The sequence below is a fragment of the Rhincodon typus genome, chromosome 6 (assembly GCF_021869965.1).
Source record: "Rhincodon typus isolate 14 chromosome 6, sRhiTyp1.1, whole genome shotgun sequence".
Classification (NCBI taxonomy): domain Eukaryota; kingdom Metazoa; phylum Chordata; class Chondrichthyes; order Orectolobiformes; family Rhincodontidae; genus Rhincodon; species Rhincodon typus.
Window position 1 is genome coordinate 57226322 of NC_063337.1, and position 20164 is coordinate 57246485.

At 39.4% G+C, this 20164-nt stretch overlaps 1 protein-coding gene across 1 annotated transcript in view; it reads right to left on the reverse strand.

Annotated features, from left to right (window-relative positions):
* LOC109931073 (NADP-dependent malic enzyme-like) overlaps positions 1–20164 on the reverse strand; it is a 169560-nt gene that overhangs the window by 28176 nt on the left and 121220 nt on the right. The window contains exons 8-10 of the mRNA XM_048598202.1: positions 19264–19373; positions 1818–1915; positions 1095–1208 (exon numbers count right to left, since the gene is read on the reverse strand). Coding sequence (XP_048454159.1) covers positions 1095–1208; positions 1818–1915; positions 19264–19373 — 322 coding nt within the window. The remainder of the gene's footprint in view (positions 1–1094; positions 1209–1817; positions 1916–19263; positions 19374–20164) is intronic.

Sequence of the window (20164 nt, forward strand, 5' to 3'; positions counted from 1 at the left end):
TATGCCTACAGATGTGTTTGCTAAGGAAAAGAATATGGATAAAGAGAATAGAGAGTAAGGGATAAATACTCTATGATATGAGCTGGGAAAAAGAAGCTGTTCTGAGGGTAGTCAGGCTATGTCTAGGTTGGTAAAAATAAAACTAAGCAAGGACAGTATCACTGAGTGGGACAATGGAGAATCATTTGATGTCGGAGATTAGAGAGGAATAACATAAATAGAGAGCAATGCAACATAAAATTTATTTCTTTAGTTACAGTTTGATTTATTTTAATGCAATGCAAGTTGAATTTAGAATGGAAATAAACTGCTTTGAAGAAAAGCCACAGGTTGATGGTGACAGGATCTCTGGCTTTTCTGTATTCATCCTTTGTGGGACCGTATATGCGAAAGCAGAAAGAGTAGAAAGTGGATGATGACAGGGTAATGGGATTGAGGTAGTGATAGATCAGAAGGAATTATAGGGGAGGGCGTCAAAATTGGGAAGGTGTAGTGGTTTTGTGGATGTAATGGAAATAAATGGGACAGCATTAGTGAGGGGTGTGGAGAAACAACTTGCTGAATGTTCCAGTGTTCTGAAACCCCCAAACTAAACAGTCTGTAGTAATTGGTGGCTCTTTTCCTTGCCACCCCACATTATTCCAACCACCACATGGGAACATACCAAACAGTACTTCCCACTTGAAAAGAAAATGAAGAAAGAAGAGTTAAGAGAGAAGTAGTTGAGAAGAGAAAGAGAGGAGACAGAAACAGAAGACGAGTATTAGACAGGTGAGGTAATATCCTCTAATAAATAGTTTGGCAATGCCACAGGCAACCGTTGAGTTTCTGAAAACACTCTTAGATATTTTACATTCACTGAAAAATTATTTAAATGTACCTCACCCAAAACTCAACAAACTGAGTGATGTTTGAGGACTACATGTGGGACACTCATTGATTGTTCAAACCACCCAAGTTCTGGAACAGATGCAATTTTGATTTGTTGAATATGTTGGTATTCTTACTGTGTGATTTTGTTCACCCTTAAATGTAAAAAATACTTAACTTCATAGAAATAGACTATAAGGTTTCAATGACATCAAAATTTCTACCTTAGTAATAAGGCCCTTGGAGTCCACCATCCAAATCTTTTTTACAGCTTCTTCTTTCTGTATTCCAGCTTTCTCCATAGCTATCATGAGGAGATGTGCAATTCCCATGGCAGCCTATGATACGTTAATAAAGTCATAGCTACATAGATCACAGTTTCCAAATGAATGCAACAATTTTAAAGTTTAAAAACAACACACTCAAAGGACAACTCAGATGTGGGACTACTTCACAAAAATATATCAGTAACTAGAACTAACAACTTTTGCAAATATTACATTGCTGCACACAATCATATGAGGTACAGTTAATACACAGGCAACAAAACTTTGTGCATCAGTAAAGGGGCTTGCAAGAAGTTAAAATGAATTTGAATATCAAAATCAACCACAATTATTATTAAAAAATTTGCAACCAAGCTATGTCTAACTACAGGGGCAAGTCCCATTTATGCTCATGTAAAAAAATTCTAAGCGGATACAACACTGCAACAAAATTCATTACATCTATTTTTACAATACAGAGTGCACAGTAGGTGCACTATCCATCAGGTCAACTGATGTGGTTGCAAGTCGAAGTCAGAGTGCCAATAGAAATTTTCAAAAATATTTGCATGTTAAAAATACTTCAGAATAGAAGTTAAAACCAAATATTGCTCTCCTTGACAGATTCTGAAAGAGGGATGTAGGGGGTTTCAGTGAAAAAATATAGAGAAGCAATGTTACCTCCCCAGCTCCTTGGAAGACAAACTTATGATCATGAAGTCTGTCCTTGGTGATTCGCAATGCAGCAAGTATACCAGCTACAGCCACAGATGCTGTTCCTGTCAACAAAGTGGAATGCAATTCGAGAAAAACTCTGAAACATATCAGTAAAAGTAAACTACAGATCCTACACAGCTTGCATTAAATAAACAAAATATTCTTTGAAAACGAATTCAGTTTTGATCAGTTAGCGATATAGGAAGATCTCTGAGCAATCATAGATGACTCTAGAAAAATGGTTAGGACTACAATTGTCCAGAGAGACCTCGACAACTTCACCAAGGTTCTTACCTTATTTGTCAGTCATACCCAAATGGGAACTGTACTTACTTCTGTTGTATCTTGAACTGGCATGTTTTGATAAAATTCCTGCTTGCTATTTTATAAAGGTTGCTTGTTTTAAATTGGATGATAAATTCATGAAAATAGCATACTGAAGAACTTGCACGCATACTGCACATCCATTGAGACTGATTGTAAACTGCAATTAAAATCTTTCACAAAGAATCAATGATAAGTTGTAACGTGTATATTTGGGTTCCCTTGTAGACCTTTTTATTTTTCTTCTATCAATATCAAATAAAATTCTACTTTATATACTATGGCATTTTCTACAGGCTTAATAAATTTAAAAGAAAAATTCAGCTTCCTTGATATAAATATGCTGATGATCCAGGATGGTTGACAAAGTGCCAAACAGTTTCAAAACTAATATTTCAAAAACATATTCCTATCTTGTTTAGTTTAGGATGTTTGAAGGTAATTTCATTTTCCAACAAAGCAATAATATTGATAATAATGAGAATAAGATAATGTTCTGCAACATTTCACTGGACCTCATGAAGAAACTACAATTCACTCAAAAACAGATGTTGCTGGAAAAGCTCAACAGGTCTGGCAACTTCTGTGAACAAAAAATCAGAGTTAACGTTTCAGTCACCGTGAGGGTCACTGGACCCCAAAACACTTACTCTGATTTTTCCTTCACGGGTGCTGCCAGACCTGCTGAGCTTTTCCAGCAACTTCTGTTTTTGTTCCTGATTTACAGCATGTGCAGTGCTTTATGTTTTTACAATTCACTCAGAGCCAAGCTAAAGACGGTATCCTAATTTGAGAATCAAGTAATCCAAAGCATTACCCAGCACAATGCAATAATTTTATTAATGTAACAACTCCCAGTGGCAATAAAAATCCCTAAATGCAATAACCATCATTTGATTTTAAAAAACACACCCTACAACAGTGATGAATATATTAATTCAGGAGATTCCACAGTGTTAAAAAGACTAAAAGTTCCGTGCACCAATGTAATTCATGATGGCTCCCTGTGGAACAATCTCATCAGACCCATTCTCCTCCTTCAGCTCCATAATCCTCTAAGATTATTTATTTCATGTACCTACCCAATTTTCTTTTGAGATTATTCATTTTCTCTGCTTCCACTATCTTCATAGGCAAAAATGTTCTGGGTCATTACCACCAAAAACAATTCTTCCTCACATCCATTTTTGCCTCATGCCCAAAACCTCTAACTCTGGGTTGAACAGTCCTTGAACTATATGGAAATGGGAACAGATTTTCTTTCTCTATGCTGAGCTGTATTTCATGGGCAGTATGCCAATATACCTTTTAGAGACATGCTCATGATATTACTGTATCATGGCATGTAGCCTGAAGGTGTCAAGGTCTCATAGGCCTTCTTATCCTAGCATTGCTCAAAACATGAAATTTCTGGAAGCTTCTGCTGCTCTGCTGTAATCTAATATTTGTGGTAAATAGTTAGCTATAATAAACGCCTATTGGATTCTTCAACACCATAATAATCATGTTCAGTTTCTTAGGTTACAGGAGGTAATATAAACATTACTGTATCAGGTAAAACACTGCACTGGAGAAAAAAAAACTCACATCATGGTTAGTACTGCCACGTGGCTGTACATAAAATACTCCAACGTTTTGCTGGAAGATACTTGGAAAGCTAGTTAGAGATCAAGCAGACAACCAAGATGTCAGAGTGTAGAGCTGGATGAACACAGCAGGCCAGACTGACCTGAAACGTCAGCTTTCCTGCTCCTCTGATGCTGCCTGGCCTGCTGTGTTCATCCAGCTCTATACCTTGTTATCTCAGATTCTCCAGCATCAGCAGTTCCTACTATCTCCAAGATGTCAGAGTATTTGGACGAATAGCAATATCAGTTCCTGGGAGTAGATATAGCTATACGGATCTGTAGATAGGGCAGTGACTGTCAAGAAGACAGAGCTAATTTAGTTTTCATTAGAATACAAGTTCTTTCAAGTTGACAGAGTTCTAAAATTACTTTAATGAACAATGATAAGGCTGTAGTTCCAAATACATTTAAAACTAAATTTCACAGACTTGAACTGAAGCAAAGTGACTACTCTCCCTCTCTTTTTAAAGAAAAATAGGCTGTTGATTGGATTTTTAAAAATGGCCCTGAAAGCACAAGATCAAAGCTCCCGTTGAAGAAAGTGCAGCTTAAAAATACTAAAAACACAATTTTCTACATTATAAAGTCTTACTTAAATACAGATATTAGTCAGTTCCACCCTCTCCAAATTGTCAAAAAAAGCAATGCACGGTTCTACCTCCTTCCCAAAATCCATAAACCCAACTGCCCTGGCTGACCCATTGTCTCTGCCTGCTCCTGCCCCACCGAACTTATCTCCACTTATCTCGACTCCATTTTCTCCCCTAGGTCCAGGAACTCCCCACCTATGTCTGTGAAACCACCCACGCCCTCCACCTCCTCCAAAACTTCCGATTCCCTGGTCCTCAACACCTCAGCTTCACCATGGATGTCCAGTCCCTATATACTTGCATTCCCCATGCAGATGGCCTAAACGCCCTCCGCTTCTTCCCCTCCCACAGGCCCAATCAGTCCCCTTCCACTGACACCCTTATCCGCTTAGCCGAACTCATCCTTACCCTTAACAACGTCTCCTTCAACTCCTCCCACTTCCTAAAAAGGGGTGGCCATGGGTACCTGCATGGGCCCAAGCTATGCCTGCCTCTTTGTAGGATATGTCGAACAGTCCCTCTTCCGCAGCTACTCTGGCCCCATCTCCCACCTCTTCCTCCGTTATATTGATGACTGTATTGGCGCCGCCTCGCGCTCCCACGAGGAGCTTGAACAATTCATCCACTTTACTAACACCTTCCACCCCAACCTTAAGTTCACCTGGACTATCTCCAATACCCCTCTCTCCTTCCTGGACCTCTCTGTTTCCATCTCTGCAACCACCTGGAAACTGATATCTATTTCAAGCCTACCAATTCTCACTGCTACCTAGAATACACCTCCTCTCACCCACCTTCTTGCAAAAAGGCCATCCCCTATTCCCAATTCCTTCGCCTCCACCGCATCTGCTCCCGAGATGAGGCATTCCATTCCCAGACATCCCAGATGTCCTTGTTTTTCAAGTACTGCAATTTCCCCTCCACAGTGGTCGAAAACGCCCTTGACCACATCTCTCGCGTTTCCCGCAAATCATCCCTCACACCCCCTCCCTGCAATAACAACAAAGACAGAATCCCCCTCGTCCTCATGTACCACCCCACCAACCTCCGGATCCAACGCATCAACCTCCGCCACTTTGGCCACCTGTAATCTGACCCCACTACCAAGGACATTTTTTCCTCCCCATCCTTATCTGCCTTCCGGAGGGACCGCTCTCTCCATGACTCCCTCGTCTGCTCCACACTCCCCACTAGCCCCACCACCCCTGGCACTTTTCCCTGCAACCGCAGGAAGTGCTACACTTGCCCCTACACCTCCCCCCTCACCCCCATCCCAGGCTCCAAGAAAACCTTCCACATTAAACAGATGTTCACCTGCATATCTGCTAATGTGGTATATTGTATCCGCTGTTCACAATATGGCCTCCTTTACATCGGGGAAACCAAGCGGAGGCTTGGAGATCGCTTTGTGGAACACCTACGCTCGGTTTGTGACAAACGACTACACCTCCCAGTCGCAAACCACTTCAACTCCCCCTCCCACTCCTTGGACGACATGTCCATCCTAGGTCTCCTCCAGTGCCACAACGATGCCACCCGAAGGCTGGAAGAACAGCACCTCATATTTTGCTTGGGAACTCCATAGCCCAATGGTCTCAATGTGGACTTCACAAGCTTCAAAATCTCCCCACCTTCCGACCTCATCCCAAGACCAGCCCAGCTCATTCCCGCCTCCTTGACCTGTCCGTCTTTTCTCCCATCTATCCATTCCTCCCACCTCACTGACCAACACCCACCTCCACTTCCTACCTACTAGCCTCATCCCCGCCTCCTTGACCTGTCCGTCTTCTCTCCACCTATCTGCTCCTCTATCCACCTTCCATCATCGCCTCCCCCTCTCTCCCTATTTATTTCAGAATCCCTTCCCCTCCCCCATTTCTGAAGAAGGGTCCAGGCAGGAAACGTCAGCTTTCCTGCTCCTCTGATGCTACCTGGCCTGCTGTGTTCATCCAGCTCTACACCTTGTTATCTTATGCTATAATTTCTTATTTGGCACAAACACTACCTACAGGTAGAAACCTGCTACTACAATCCTGTAATTCTTAAAGCAACATTTTTAAATTGACAAAAGTCAGCATAGCAACTACCTTAAAGGAGCCAAGGAGGGACTTTTCAGAATTAACATATCATTTTTTTCCTTCTAGACAATCAAAAATAAAACCCCTAAGTGCTGCAGCCAATGTATAATATCTTATCTACACCTTCTCAAAAGCCTTTATATCCTTCTTAAAATGCATTCACCAGAAATGTATACAATAATCTAACTGTGGCATAACAAACGTTTTATAAAATGGTTAGCACAATTTCCAAGTTTTTGTACTCAATTTATGAATTTCAAAATCTTATGCTTTACTAATCGCTGTCCAGCCACTTTTTGTTCCAGCATGCTCTTTAGACCTGTACTGCTAAGTATAGTTTATCTTATCCAATTTCTTCTGCTGTAATGCATCAGCTTACACTCCACTGTATTAAATTTAATCTCCCATTATCCAAGTGTTACTTTCACACACAAAAGCGTTTTTTTGTGATTTTGGATACGAGAGAATTTCACACATCATTAGTTTGTGAGTTGTATTATGAACTTTACATCCTAATTTTAATGTGGGACATGAGTGTGTTGAGATTTCTGGTTTGTGGGTCAATTTGGTGCTACTGCTCCTTTTTAACTCCAAAGTTCACATTTCAAATTGGGTGTATAGTGGAAATGGGGAGGCAAGTAATCTGCCCTACTTTAACCTTTGACCATCTGCACACTCACTGCTCACTGGTTTGTGGGGGATTAATATTTGCAGCTTAAGATCACTTTACTCTGGAAGAGAACAGTTACATTTCCGTCCAAAATTAAAATCCAATTTTTTTTTTTAAGTTAGTGCCATGCCCAGAATATTACAAATTATGTTGCAACTTTTGCATGCTGGCCTTATTTTCTTCATAACAATCACATACTCTGCAAATTGTATATACAAGTCGTATTTCCACAGCATACTATCAGTCAACTTTTCTAACATTATTTTCTCACAAAAGAGTGTTTGCAATTTTAGCTGAGGTGGGAAGGAAACCTCCTAGGGGAGCTTTTCATTTGCAACAGATATCCCCTTTGCGACATTTTTATATCCGAACTGGAACTTCTATAAAAGCAATAAGGGTATTTCGGGTTAGTGGATAAAGGTGACTCAGTCATCTGACAAAGAGAGAGAAAAGGTGACTTTTGCAGTTAGAACAGCATTTAACATTGCTTTCACTAATTCCGTTATATAATTAAAAGTTGTTAGAAACATTTCTTTTAAAGGACCAGAGGGAAGCACTTCCATTACTACTGTAAGTTGCGCTGGAAAAGCACCTACTCTTCCTCATAACATTGCTCAATGCCCTTTAGCTGTCAAATTTCCCAAGACCAGACAATCTAAAAAAAGAAATTAAATCTGAGGAACCTGATCTCATTAAAACAAAGAAATGAAGGATCTTCCTCCTGGGAGTGGGTTGGTCATTTCCTAAGACCCTGACTTTCACCTGCATTAAAACTGCAAAGGCTCTATTCAAGCCCAATTAAAATGTAGACAACATTTTATTTTTGCTTTCCACCTCACCAAAACCTGGTTGAAGTTTCAATCTAAATTTTTCAGCAGGAAAGTAGGTTTTATGGCAAACCTGGATTCTCTCAATAATGCAGGAAAATCATGGACTTCTGTATCGAGATGGTCTACTACCTGTCAAATTACACATTATGAAAAAATATACGTAGGAAGTGGAGGGGTTTTGTAGTGTATTTTCTAGCAGTTCTAAACTAAAGGAAGTTGATGTGGGAGAAAGCAGCATCTCCTTCTGGCATAGCACCCATTTTAAAACCGTTCTCAGTTGCAATCCCACCATGGTCTTCCATCTCTACAGCCTCCTTCAGCCCTCAGTGCTTGAACACAGTTTGTGCTTGACTGTGGCCTATTTTACATTCTACCAGTTCACCAATAAAATGTTCTCTCGAAATCCCCTGCCTTGTAACCCCTCCCTTCACCTTCAAAAGCTCAGTATCTAGTTCTTTAATCATTCCTCAGTGACAATGCCTGATCTTGCTGTGACATCACAACTTCCATTTATTTAGTTTTCAAATTTAGTCATGAGATGTGGGTGTCAATGGCTCAATCAGCATGTATTGCCTGTCCCTAAACGTGCTTGAGAAGGTGGTGATCTGCCTTCTTAAACCATTGTAGTCCTTGTGTTGTAGGTAGAAGCACAATGCACCGGGGAAGGAATTCCATGATTTTGACACAGTGACACTGAAGGAATAATGATATATTTTCAAGTCAAAATGGTGAGTGGCTTGGAGGGGAACCTGCAGGTTGCTGTGTCCCCATGTATTTGCTACCCTTGTCCTCTGGATGGAAGTAGTCATGGGTTTGGAAGATACTGTCTAAGGATCTTTGGTGAACTTCTGCAGTGCATCTTGTAGATGGTGCATACTGCTACTTCTAAGCTTTGGTGGGAGAGGGGGTGGATATCTGCAAATGTAGTGCCAATGAAGCAGTTCTTAGGAACTGAAATAACAATTCATCGATTCTGAGTTCTAACACTACTTTCCTATTAAGCATTTTTCAAGTTTAATATGTGAATTGTAACTAAAATTGTGAAGAGGATGTAGAATAAATGTAAATTAAACTAATACTTATTACTCTGCATTGTTCCAGTTTAGTTTCCAAATACAGCCGCAGCTCTAGTGAGAATTTCCAAATACAGCAGCAGCTCTAGTGAGAACATCTCATGATAATCCCTAGATAGATGTTCACAGACACCAGGTCATGATCACAGAAAAGTGTCAATCTCCAGAGATGTCAGTGGGGAACCAATAGTATCTCTTCTGATCACAAGAAACAATAATAAATAAATCACTGTCCAATTGCTTTCCAAAACCTCTTTCATAAAAGAAGTTGTATTGGTCTGCAATTCAGTAAAGATATTTATTATGTCATCATGGTTTGATGTAATCTCTTTCACTTACATTTCCTTACCATCAATATATTGGTAGTCAAAAAATATGTCCCAGGCTTCTTGTCCTTACAATCACTCACCTGATTATGTTTATTCTTGCTCACATGCCCTTCTGTCACTAACCAAATTTGCTAATAGAGAATCCACGGTTTTAATTACACTTTCCACTTCTGACCCACCCTAAGAAAATATTGGCCACTGTGCATACATCAATCTGCAGGCCAGCCCCAAAGACTCTTCAATCCCCTAAAGCCCATCCACTGCTGCCACATTCAGAACTTTGTCCCAGTTTCTTTCATCCAGGACTCTCCCAAGTCCTGTGATAGCCATTACGGACAGGCAGCTTGTCATTACCAGCAGCACCACAAGCACCCTGACAGCTCCTGCTGGGACTGCATCAGCCAAAAGAAGCAACCTCCACACATGGTGGGGTCTCACCCACCACAGGGTGAATGCCAGCAAGGTCTTTAGTTGGTCACTCAAGGTTCTCAATTGACCACTTCCCACCTTCTCAGTCACTGGTAAATTGCTACCGTGCTGGTAAGCAACAGACATTTCCAAACCCATTTTACCACCCAGTTTTTTTAGATCTCATCACCAGCTCTTTCAGCACTGTGTAATCAGAGCCCAAGATTCCATCTTCAAAGCCAAGGCCACCCAGTAAGTTCCACCAACCCAAAAAGCTTTCTTCCACAGATCCCGTTGTTTCTATAATCTTCCAACAATGTTTTAAAAACTTTAAAAAAATTAACTATATAAACTAACACTAACTATGGCACAGACGTGTATAATTCTGGCTGTAAAAATCAATACATCTACATACTCGAACAACACAATCTGACTAATTAAATTACTCAATATCATTATATAAAGTTGCTTTTCTTCAGCTCAGTGTCACACTAACACCTGAAGAAGGACTGAGACTCCAAAAGCTTGTGTTTTCAAATAAATCTGTTGGACCATAGTCTGAAATCACACGGCACCAGGTTAAGTGGAGGCATTCCACAAAGGCATGTTCCAATCTACAGTTAGTCTTCCTAGAGTTAAGCATCAAATATATTACACTGAGGTGAAAGAAATTAAGTTCCTGGACTGGACAAGTTCTAAACCTCTCTGAATTAATCTAGGAATCACAGAAGGTTGGAACTTTGTTCAGCAAATATAATTGATGCTGGATCAATTATTAATTTTAAATCAGACAGATACATTCAGTTAACCAAAAGCGTGAAGGAGTTTGAGTTTAAGACACATATGAAGGCCCATATGGAATTAGATTGCATATTATCCATGATCTTTCACAACGGCAGAATAACCTTGAAGGGCCTACTCTTGTTCTTTCATTCCTTTGACAAGTACATTACCATTTCAGCTATAATGAGAGCAATTTCTAAAAAAAAAAATGGAGGTGAATGGCAGATTTGTGTTAAGTCATCTGACGGTGTCTTGAAAATAGAGACAATTTACATGTGAGATGGCCAAAGAAACTGTACCACTGGCTGTAGCATCAGGTCAAGATCAACAGGTAGGTCACGTCAGTCCCAACATTTCACAACACATCTACTTAAAATACCTACTTAAACAGTGTACACAGTATATATGTATGGACAGTGTATACATATACAGTGTCATAGGACAGCATTTATTTATAGATACAGAACAAAAGTGAAATAGAAAAGCTGCTTAATTCATTATATGTCAAATACAAAAGAAAGACATACTTCTTGGTTCAGCTTGCAAATTTCCAAGCATGTGGTAATCTGTCATAGTTTCTCTTTAGTCTGTAATTATGCACCAAATGATCTCTGTACTTAATTAGGAAACTTTGCCTTGGAGCAATTGTCTCATTGCGACACATATGAAATACATCCATGCTCCTGACCACCTGAAATATCAGCTTGTATAAAACTACTGCCATGCTCATTTGTATGTTGACAACGTATGCTTATATTTATAGCTTTTTACTTTAAAATAATTAATGTTATGTGCACCGTTTTGAGACATTTCTGAGAGAGGTGATAAACTTGAATGCAAATGCGACATTGTCATTTTTGGTTCATTCATTCGCACCTTCAGTAGAATTTATATTTAGGCTCATTTGGTATATCTGGTCTTATCTTTGATAAAAGCATTCTATGATCTTCTACTTAAAGTTGGGCAGGTAAAGCTTGGTGCAAGGCCTTTACTAACAATGTCCTATGACCGACTGCTTGGATATAAAATTGCACAAACTTAACCAGATAATATTTATAATTCTTCATGCCACAAGCTCTACTGTTGATTCTTCTGGGAGGCACTAACAGGATCTCTTCACTGCTGAAAGAGGTGGACAAATTTTGTCTCATTACTATTCTTCAATCACCCATTATGCTGGTCACCAAGCAAGGAAGTGAGGTTCTGCTCATATTCCTTACGATCATACATTGGAAGGTGGATGACAAGCAAAAGTGTAAAAGAAAGATACTGAAAATGCTGGAGATCTGAAATAAAAACAGACAGTTTGTCTTTAAGATGTGACCAGACATTTTAAGATAATTCAATTACCATCTTTGAAAATGTCAAGTAATTTGGGATTCACAATAATTGCTGGCCTGAGTGGCGACGTCCACAGCCCGAAAAATAAAAAATGAAATTGTCATTCACTGATAAGAAGAGATATCAAATAACTGTACGAGAACTACAAAGGCTACTACAGAATTATTACAGTGTAGGAGAATCCCATTCAGCCCATTGTGTCTGCACCAGCTCTCCAAATGAGCATCACGATCTTGTGTCATTCCTCTGCCCTATTCCTGTAAAACTGCACATTGTTTCTATTCAATCACCCAATGCCCTCTTGAATATCTCAACTGAACCTGCTTCCACCATACTTCCAGTCAATGCATGGCATACTCTAATCACACTCTGTGTAAAATTGTTTTTTTCTCTCATATCACATTTGCTTCTTTTGTAAATTACCTGAAATCTGTGACCTCTTGTTCTTGATTCTGTTATAAGTGGGAATGTTTTCTCCCTATTCCGTCATGTACTATGAGCAGTTTTGATCCCCTTATCTAAGTAATGATGTACCGGCACTGCAGGCAATCCAGAGATGTTTCACTAGGTGTGATTCCAGGTATGGAGGAATTTTCTTCTGAGGAGAGGTTGTGTAGGTAGGACTCATACTCATTAGAGTTTAGAAGAATGAGAGGAAACCTTATTTAATCTTAGGGGGTTTGACGGGGTAGATGCAGAGAGGTTGTTACCCCTGTGAGAAAGTCTGGGACCAAAAGGCATAATCTCAGAATAAGGAGTTGCCCATTTCAAACAGAAATGAGGAGGACTTTTTTTTTCCTCACAGTAGGCAGCAAATCTGTGGCATTCTTTACCACAGAATTCTGTCAAGTCTGGGTCATTAAGTACATTAAAAATCTGCCTGTCTCAGCCTCGAATCAGTAAGGGAATCAAGAGTCAGGAGAATAAGGCAGGAAACTGGAGTTGAGGATCATCAGATCAGGCATGATCTCGTTGAATGGTGAGCAAACATGAAGGGCCAAATGGCCTCTTCGCTTCTATGTCATATGGCATATCCAGATAGTACATCATTTTCCAAAACCGTGATGTCTATCACCTGGAAGTTAAGGAGCATCACCAACTGTTAACTTACAGACGACATACAAATTATATTTCTGTTAGAATATTCCCTTTTAATTTCATAGAAAACTTCAAGGTGACAAGATTGTATTACCATTTTAACTCTGTTAAATATTGCCCTGTAAACTGATACAAGTTGCTTGCCACCAATAAACTTTATATTGTCACGATGAAGACTTTCAATTCAGACTAAGAAAGATTACTGGGGCAGGGAACTTGAACCCTGTTTAAACAAGAAATTGAGTGGGAATTCAGTTTTAGAGCCCAAATGCCCTACAGAAATTTCTTTTATCATTTAAGATTCATTCACTTTGTAAGATGTATCTAATTACACATGATAAGAGTTCTAATAGGTCACTTAATTATCAAAGATGCATGTTTACAGTGTTGTAGAATGCAAATGATCACAAAATAGAGGCTCACTCTGGCTAGAACCCAATGTTTTAGTCATGATCTTCCAAATCTCTCTTGATTCAGCATTTGACCCCTTGAATTGGTAAAGTGCCAATGACTTTCTAATATTTAAGGGGCAAGAAAAATAAACAAGAACATTCTTCGTCATTAGACATTGTCAGTCTAATATTAGTTGTCAGTAACTTACTGGAATCTGTGATTATGAAAAGTGACTGAGCACTTGGATAAATAAACTGAAACAAGAAACCAAAACCACTGTGCTTCTGTAATTGGTAAGTCATTCATAACACCCTTAGCTGAACCTTTTAAAGATGCAACTAACCTGGAAGAATAGGTTGTTACTAGTGTTCTAGGGCCAACCATCGTCAGATGCTTTATAAATGACCTTCCTCTAACATAACATAAGAAGTGGGATGCTCACTGATAACGAGGCAAGGTTTAGTATCTTTGCAACTCCTCAGATACTGAAGCAGTGCATATGCAGTAAATCAAAGAGGATACTTAGCCTTGGGTTGATAAATGACATGTACCATTCACACCGTACAAAGTGTTGGGCAATGACCATTACCAAGAAGAGAGATTCCAACCACCTCTCCTCAATATCAACATTCTGGGGGTTGACACTGACCGTAAACTTAACCGATCAATCATATAAATACTTTTGTTACAACAACAGGTCAGAGGCTGAACTTCTGCAGCAAGTAGCTCACCTCTCAGCTCCCCAGAACCTATCCACTGTCAAAAAGACATAAATCAGAACTATGAATGAGTACTCTCCACTTGTCTGGATTAATCTAACTCAAACAACACTTAAGAGGTTTGACACTATCCAGGCCAAAGCAGTCTGCTTGACTGGCATCTCATCTACCACGTTCACTTTACACTCACTACCTATGCAGAGTAGTTGAGGCACCATATACAAGACACACTACAACAACTCAATAAGGGTCTTTTAATAACACTTTTCAAGCATGTGGCCTCCAACACTTAGAAGGACAAGGGAAATAGATGCCGTGGGAGCACCATAATACGCAAGTTCAACTCTAGACAACAGATCATCCTAACTTGAAACTCTATCACTGTTCCTTCTCTGTTGCTGGATTAAAATCCTGGAACTCCCTCCCTTTCATCACTATGGGTACACATACATCTGATTGACTGCAGCAGTTCAAGAACACAGCTCACAATCTTTCTTTACTCATTCACGGGATGAGGGAGTCACTGGCTAGGCAACATTTATTGCCCAGGCAGTTAAGAGTCAACCACACTGCTGTGGGGCTGGAGTCACATGTAGGCCAGACCAGGTAAGGATGGTGGTTTCCTTCCCTAAAGGGCATTAATGAACCAGATGGGTTTTTCCGATAATTGACAATGGTCATCATTAGATTCTTAATTCTAGATATTTATTGAATTTAAATTCCACCATCTGCTGTGGCGGGATTCGAACCCCAGAACATTATCTGGGTCTCTGGATTAACAGTCTAGTGATAATACCACTAGGCCATTGCCTCCTCTTACAATTATCTTCACAAGGATAATAAGTATGAATAACAAATATATGCCTTGCCAGTGACATATATCTCATGAAAGAACGAAAAAAACAATATTTATATGAATTTCCAGTAGATTTTCAACTAGCTACAATGTAAGGAACAAAACTGACAGCATTCAGAACTTGAAATAATTTATTGGCTTGGATAGGCAATTCATTCGGAGATAGGAGACAGACAGAAAGAATAATGGACATGCAGGGAAATTTGCAGGGTGTACCTAGTGCTGACCCCCAGTATCTTTAAAGGGTCAGTGGATTTTCACCAAGTTACATAAATAAATGTTATTTTAATTAATTCACGCAATGTGGGCATCGTTGGCTAGACTGCATTTACTGACTAGCCTCAGCAGCTGTTGAGAAGGTGGTGTTGAGCTGTCTTCTTGAACCACTGCACTCCAGTTAGCATAGGTAGACCCACAAAGCCATTGTGATGGAAATCCAGGATTTTGACACAGTGACACTGAAAGAACCATGATATATTTCTAAGTAAGGATGAAGAGTAGCTTGTGCTGGAACTTGCAAGTGGTGGTGTTCTTATTTATCAAACCATCAGACCATAAGACATATGAGCAAAGTAGGCCATTTGGTCCATCAAGTCTGCTCACTATTCAGTAAGATTATGGTTGATCTGATCAGATCTCAACTCCACTTTCCCCACCTATTCCCATACCCATTGATTATCTTACTGATTAAAAATATATCTCAGACCTGAATGTACTTATTGACCCAGACTCAACAGCCCTCACCAGTAAAGAATTCTACCGATTCCCTACCCTCAGAGAAGTAATTCCTCCTCATCTCTGTCTTAAATGTACCACCACTTACTCTGGAATTATCCTCTCTGGTCTTAGACTGTCCACAAGGGGAAACAACCGTTCCACATCTACCCTGTCAAGCCATCTCAGAATCGTGTATGTTTCAATAAGGTTGCCTCTCATCCTTCTAAGTTTCGCCTTGCCCAGCCTACTCAACTCCCCTGCATAAGACAGTCCCTTCATACCTGGGGATCAGCCAAGTAAGCCTCCTCTGGATTGCATCCGATGTCAGTATACATTTCCTTACAGACAAAAAAAACCTGCAGATGTTGGAATCCAAGACAGACGAACAGGAGGCTGGAAGAACACAGCAAGCCAGGCAGCATGTGCAGGAAAGGAGCAGTCAAAGTTTCGGGTATTACCCTTCTTCAGTACTGTCTGAAGAAGGGTTATTTCCTTAACAAGACTTCCCTATTTTTACACTACATTCCCTTTGAAATAAAAACCAATATTAGCTTTTTGTGATTTATACGTAACGACTCCCAGAAATTTGATTATCAACAATCTCTTGCATTCATACAGGGTCTTTTGGAGAAAAAGATCAAGATGTTTTACCGAGGGGAAGAAAACAATGGATTTAGTCACATAAGTGGTGTGGTTGAGAACTTTTTACTTGCCAGTATAAAACTGTTTGTTCATGTTCCATAAAACAGCAGAAGTTATGACATATTTGGTGTAGATTCACAATTTATATTACATCTGTTTCATGCTTAGACTTGGCTGAATTAAGGTGCAATACGTTGACAGATGGCCATATTTGTTAAAGAGTTTTCATTGTGATTTCTTAGGGGCAGTCAAAAAATGTTTGGGAAATGACTAGCAGTCCTGGAACTCAATCCCATAAAAATATTAAACTGATAGAAGTGAATAATTAAAGGAGACACCTGACTACAGAAAAGCATCTGCAACCAACACATGTGCTAAGAAACAGTTCAATGGCAGTTTTTGATTCAAATCAAATACCCTACTCATTATAATTCCAGGTGTTTAAGTATGTTACTAGACTGTTATATTTCCTACAGTTTATTTTAGGTTCACTCGAACCTGAAGCATTTAAGTGTGGAATATTCTTAACTGCTGCACAATAATACTAAATCACATGCATGAAACTGTTTTCCTCTTTTTTAAGTCAACAACATATTTACCTTCACTCACTTTAGGTCTCATTATTCAAGACACATGAAATTTCATGTCAAATTCAGAACAGTGTACTGAAACAAGTTGAATTCAGAAAGTCCTCATTTAAAACTGTGAATGTGTTCCTGAAAATCATGACTTTAGTTGAATGACGTTAAGTGAAGCTTATTGCCCGTAGGAATCTTTGTTAAAGCCAGAGTTAGGTCCCTGTGGATAATCTTGCTTCGAGAAAACAATGTGCAGTTCTGTGTATTCCAACCGGAAATATCTTGCAATACTGAATTCAAAATCAGTAAATAGAAAGAAATACCATACACAGTGAAATACATTACAGTATTTTATAAAATAATTACTCATCCTGCTCACCATTAAGGCAGTCCATGCCCAAATTCTGCTAGGCGTGGATAATATATCTAACACTTTGGTCACATAGATGCTAGGCAATCACCACCTCCATCAAAAGAATCTAACCAACTTCCCTTCACATTCAATTGTATAACCACTGAAACCCGTCCACCCAACAGCAACATCCAGGGTGTTGCCATTGACCAGGTCACAGTCTAGGAATTCTGCAGTGAGTAACTCACCTCCTAAATCCCCAAAGTCTGGCTACCATCTACATGGCACAAGTCAGGAGTGTGATGGAATACTCCCCACTTGCCTGGATGGGTGCAGCTCCAACAACACTCAAGAAGCTTGATACCATCCAGGACAAGGCAGCCACCTGACTGGCACCACTTCCACAAACATCCACTCTATCTACCACTGATGCTCAGTAGCAGCAGTGTGTACCATTTACAAGATGCACTGCAGAAACTTACCAAGGCACCTTCTTTCTTATACAGCACTATTCAAACCCACAACCACTTCTAACTAGAAGAACAAGGGCAGTGGACACGTGGGAACACCACCAACTGCAATTTCCCCTCCATACCACCTACTTAACTGACTTGGAAATATATCACTGTTCCTTCAAAGTCGCTGTGTAAAATTCCTGGAACTACCTCCTTCATAATGCCCAAGGGCATTATTAGTGTATCTAAACCAAATGGACTACAGTGATTCAAGAAGGTATCTAACCATCACCTTGTCAAGGGCAACTACAGATGAGCAACAAATGCTGGCCCAGCCAAGGACGCTCACACATCATGAAACATACCTCACAATACTGCACTTCTAGATTGACCAAGCTTCATTTCATCACTGACGCTGGTCAGTGCAGGTACCAGCAGGCCAGATTACCTGTACTGACCAATGTCTGCCACAAAATTAAGTCAGAATCTCAGTGCAGAATAGGAGCATAAACAGAGCAGGGGAAGAACGGATTTAGAACTAAGGAACAGCGGGCAATGGTAGGAGCGTGAGCCAGGCTGAAAACCAGGATGGGAGCCCATGCCGAGAGGGAAGAGAAGCTGAATTTTTCCAATGATCCCAACGGCACTGGGACTTTAAAACTGAGATTGGATGGTGAGGATCTGGGGGAAGGGAGTACTTAGGAAGCACTGAGGAAGAGGTGATGTGTGCACTGGTGACCACAGAACAGAAACTTTGTAGCGAGCACTGTTAAAAGCAAGATTCACAACATTAAATAAATGCATCAACAATTCTTTATTAACAAGGTTGTAGTAAAAAAATTAGTGAATTTACGTTAAGGGGAACTTAACATGCATTTCTTGTTACTTTCACTAACAACCACTGAAAAAGTATAGCCATCGCTCTTTCTTTTGTTAGAAAACTAACTCATTTAATTGGTATATGGACATTTCTAGAGGTTCAGTTTTATTCTGCTGTTGTTTAAATTTCAAAAAATACAATACGGCATGTCATATCTGGTATCTAATTACATTTCCATTTCCTTCTCCACAAGATAACTCTTTATAATCATCTGTGTCACCGAGCTAGCATGAGGTTTAAAGCAGTAAATTTTTCTTTCCTGAATGAAGTATCATAGAAGAGAATGTTTACTAACTACCTGCAATAACTGTGTGCACTCTCTCCATGTACATGCTGTGCGTATATTGGAGGTATATTGCACTTAAACTGTTCCTCTTGTTTATCTTCCCCTTTAAGGACGGCAAACTTTGGAAAAAATGCATTTTGGCTTTTGTTCTCAAGGGCTTGCCGTGAAAGATTAAGTTCAATTATAACAGATGGAAGTTTGGAACCAGAGTTTGGAAAGACAAACAGCGTTGTCAGCATAACGTACACGGTTAATAATGGTCAGATATCAAATGTTAAATACGAATCATAATTTATCCATTCCAAAGATTGACTTATTTAACTACCAGTTTCTAAACATGAGAACTTTTGAATCTTGTACCAAGTAATTTCCTTTCCTACCTTGGATGTCATCATTAAAAGTGAGATACTTGTTGCGGTATTTGTTAAGAAGGCGAAAAGCATTGGAGTTTGCAAAATCTTCAAACTGAATAAGACAGTTCATTCCATACCTAAAACCCAATGATATAAATGAATAGGAAGTTAAACATACAACACTAATTTTAAATAGAAAAACTGTTAAGACTACGTTCTTTACTGGAATCAGATATTAAGGATGAAAAGACACGAAGTTTTATTATTGTTGCTGATTTGTACATAGTTATGAAGGCTTCATATTTAATAATATTCTGGACTTGAGTTTGAACGATTATGGATATTTGGACTTTTTTTTAATTCAATGAAAGAAGATTATACTTTTTTAAACAATGCATTTCTTAATAGCCAATGTCTTGTGATAACTGTTTGCTTATTGGAGACCTTCTGCTTAGGTTTATTACCATCCGATTGCAGTGTCAGTGTCTGCTTGGATGTTCTTTGTCGTAGTAGGTAACCAGCCTGTTTAGATCTCTGGTTTCTGTAAAGGTCCTTATTGTGGCTGCAGAATTCTACCTGGAGGCCTGGTTCATTTGCTCTGGCACGAAAAACCTCTGAGAGAGCTTGTTGATATTTCCTAAACAACTGTGTCCACAAAGGTCCCCAGTGATAACTGCACATGTTCAGCGATATCCGCCTTCGTGTGCCAGAATATCACTTTAATAGCCATCTGAACATCTCAAATCTTATCCTTTTCAAAAACTAAGATATTCAGTCAAGAGATTTTTATCACCCCCAAAAGTGAATTTCTGCAAAGAAAATCTGTTATTTTGTTATGTGTTGGGTTATTTAAAGGGATAAACATTTTCATATTACAAACTGTATGTTAACCAGGTCTTGAATCTTCATTGAATAAGATTTGTTTTGT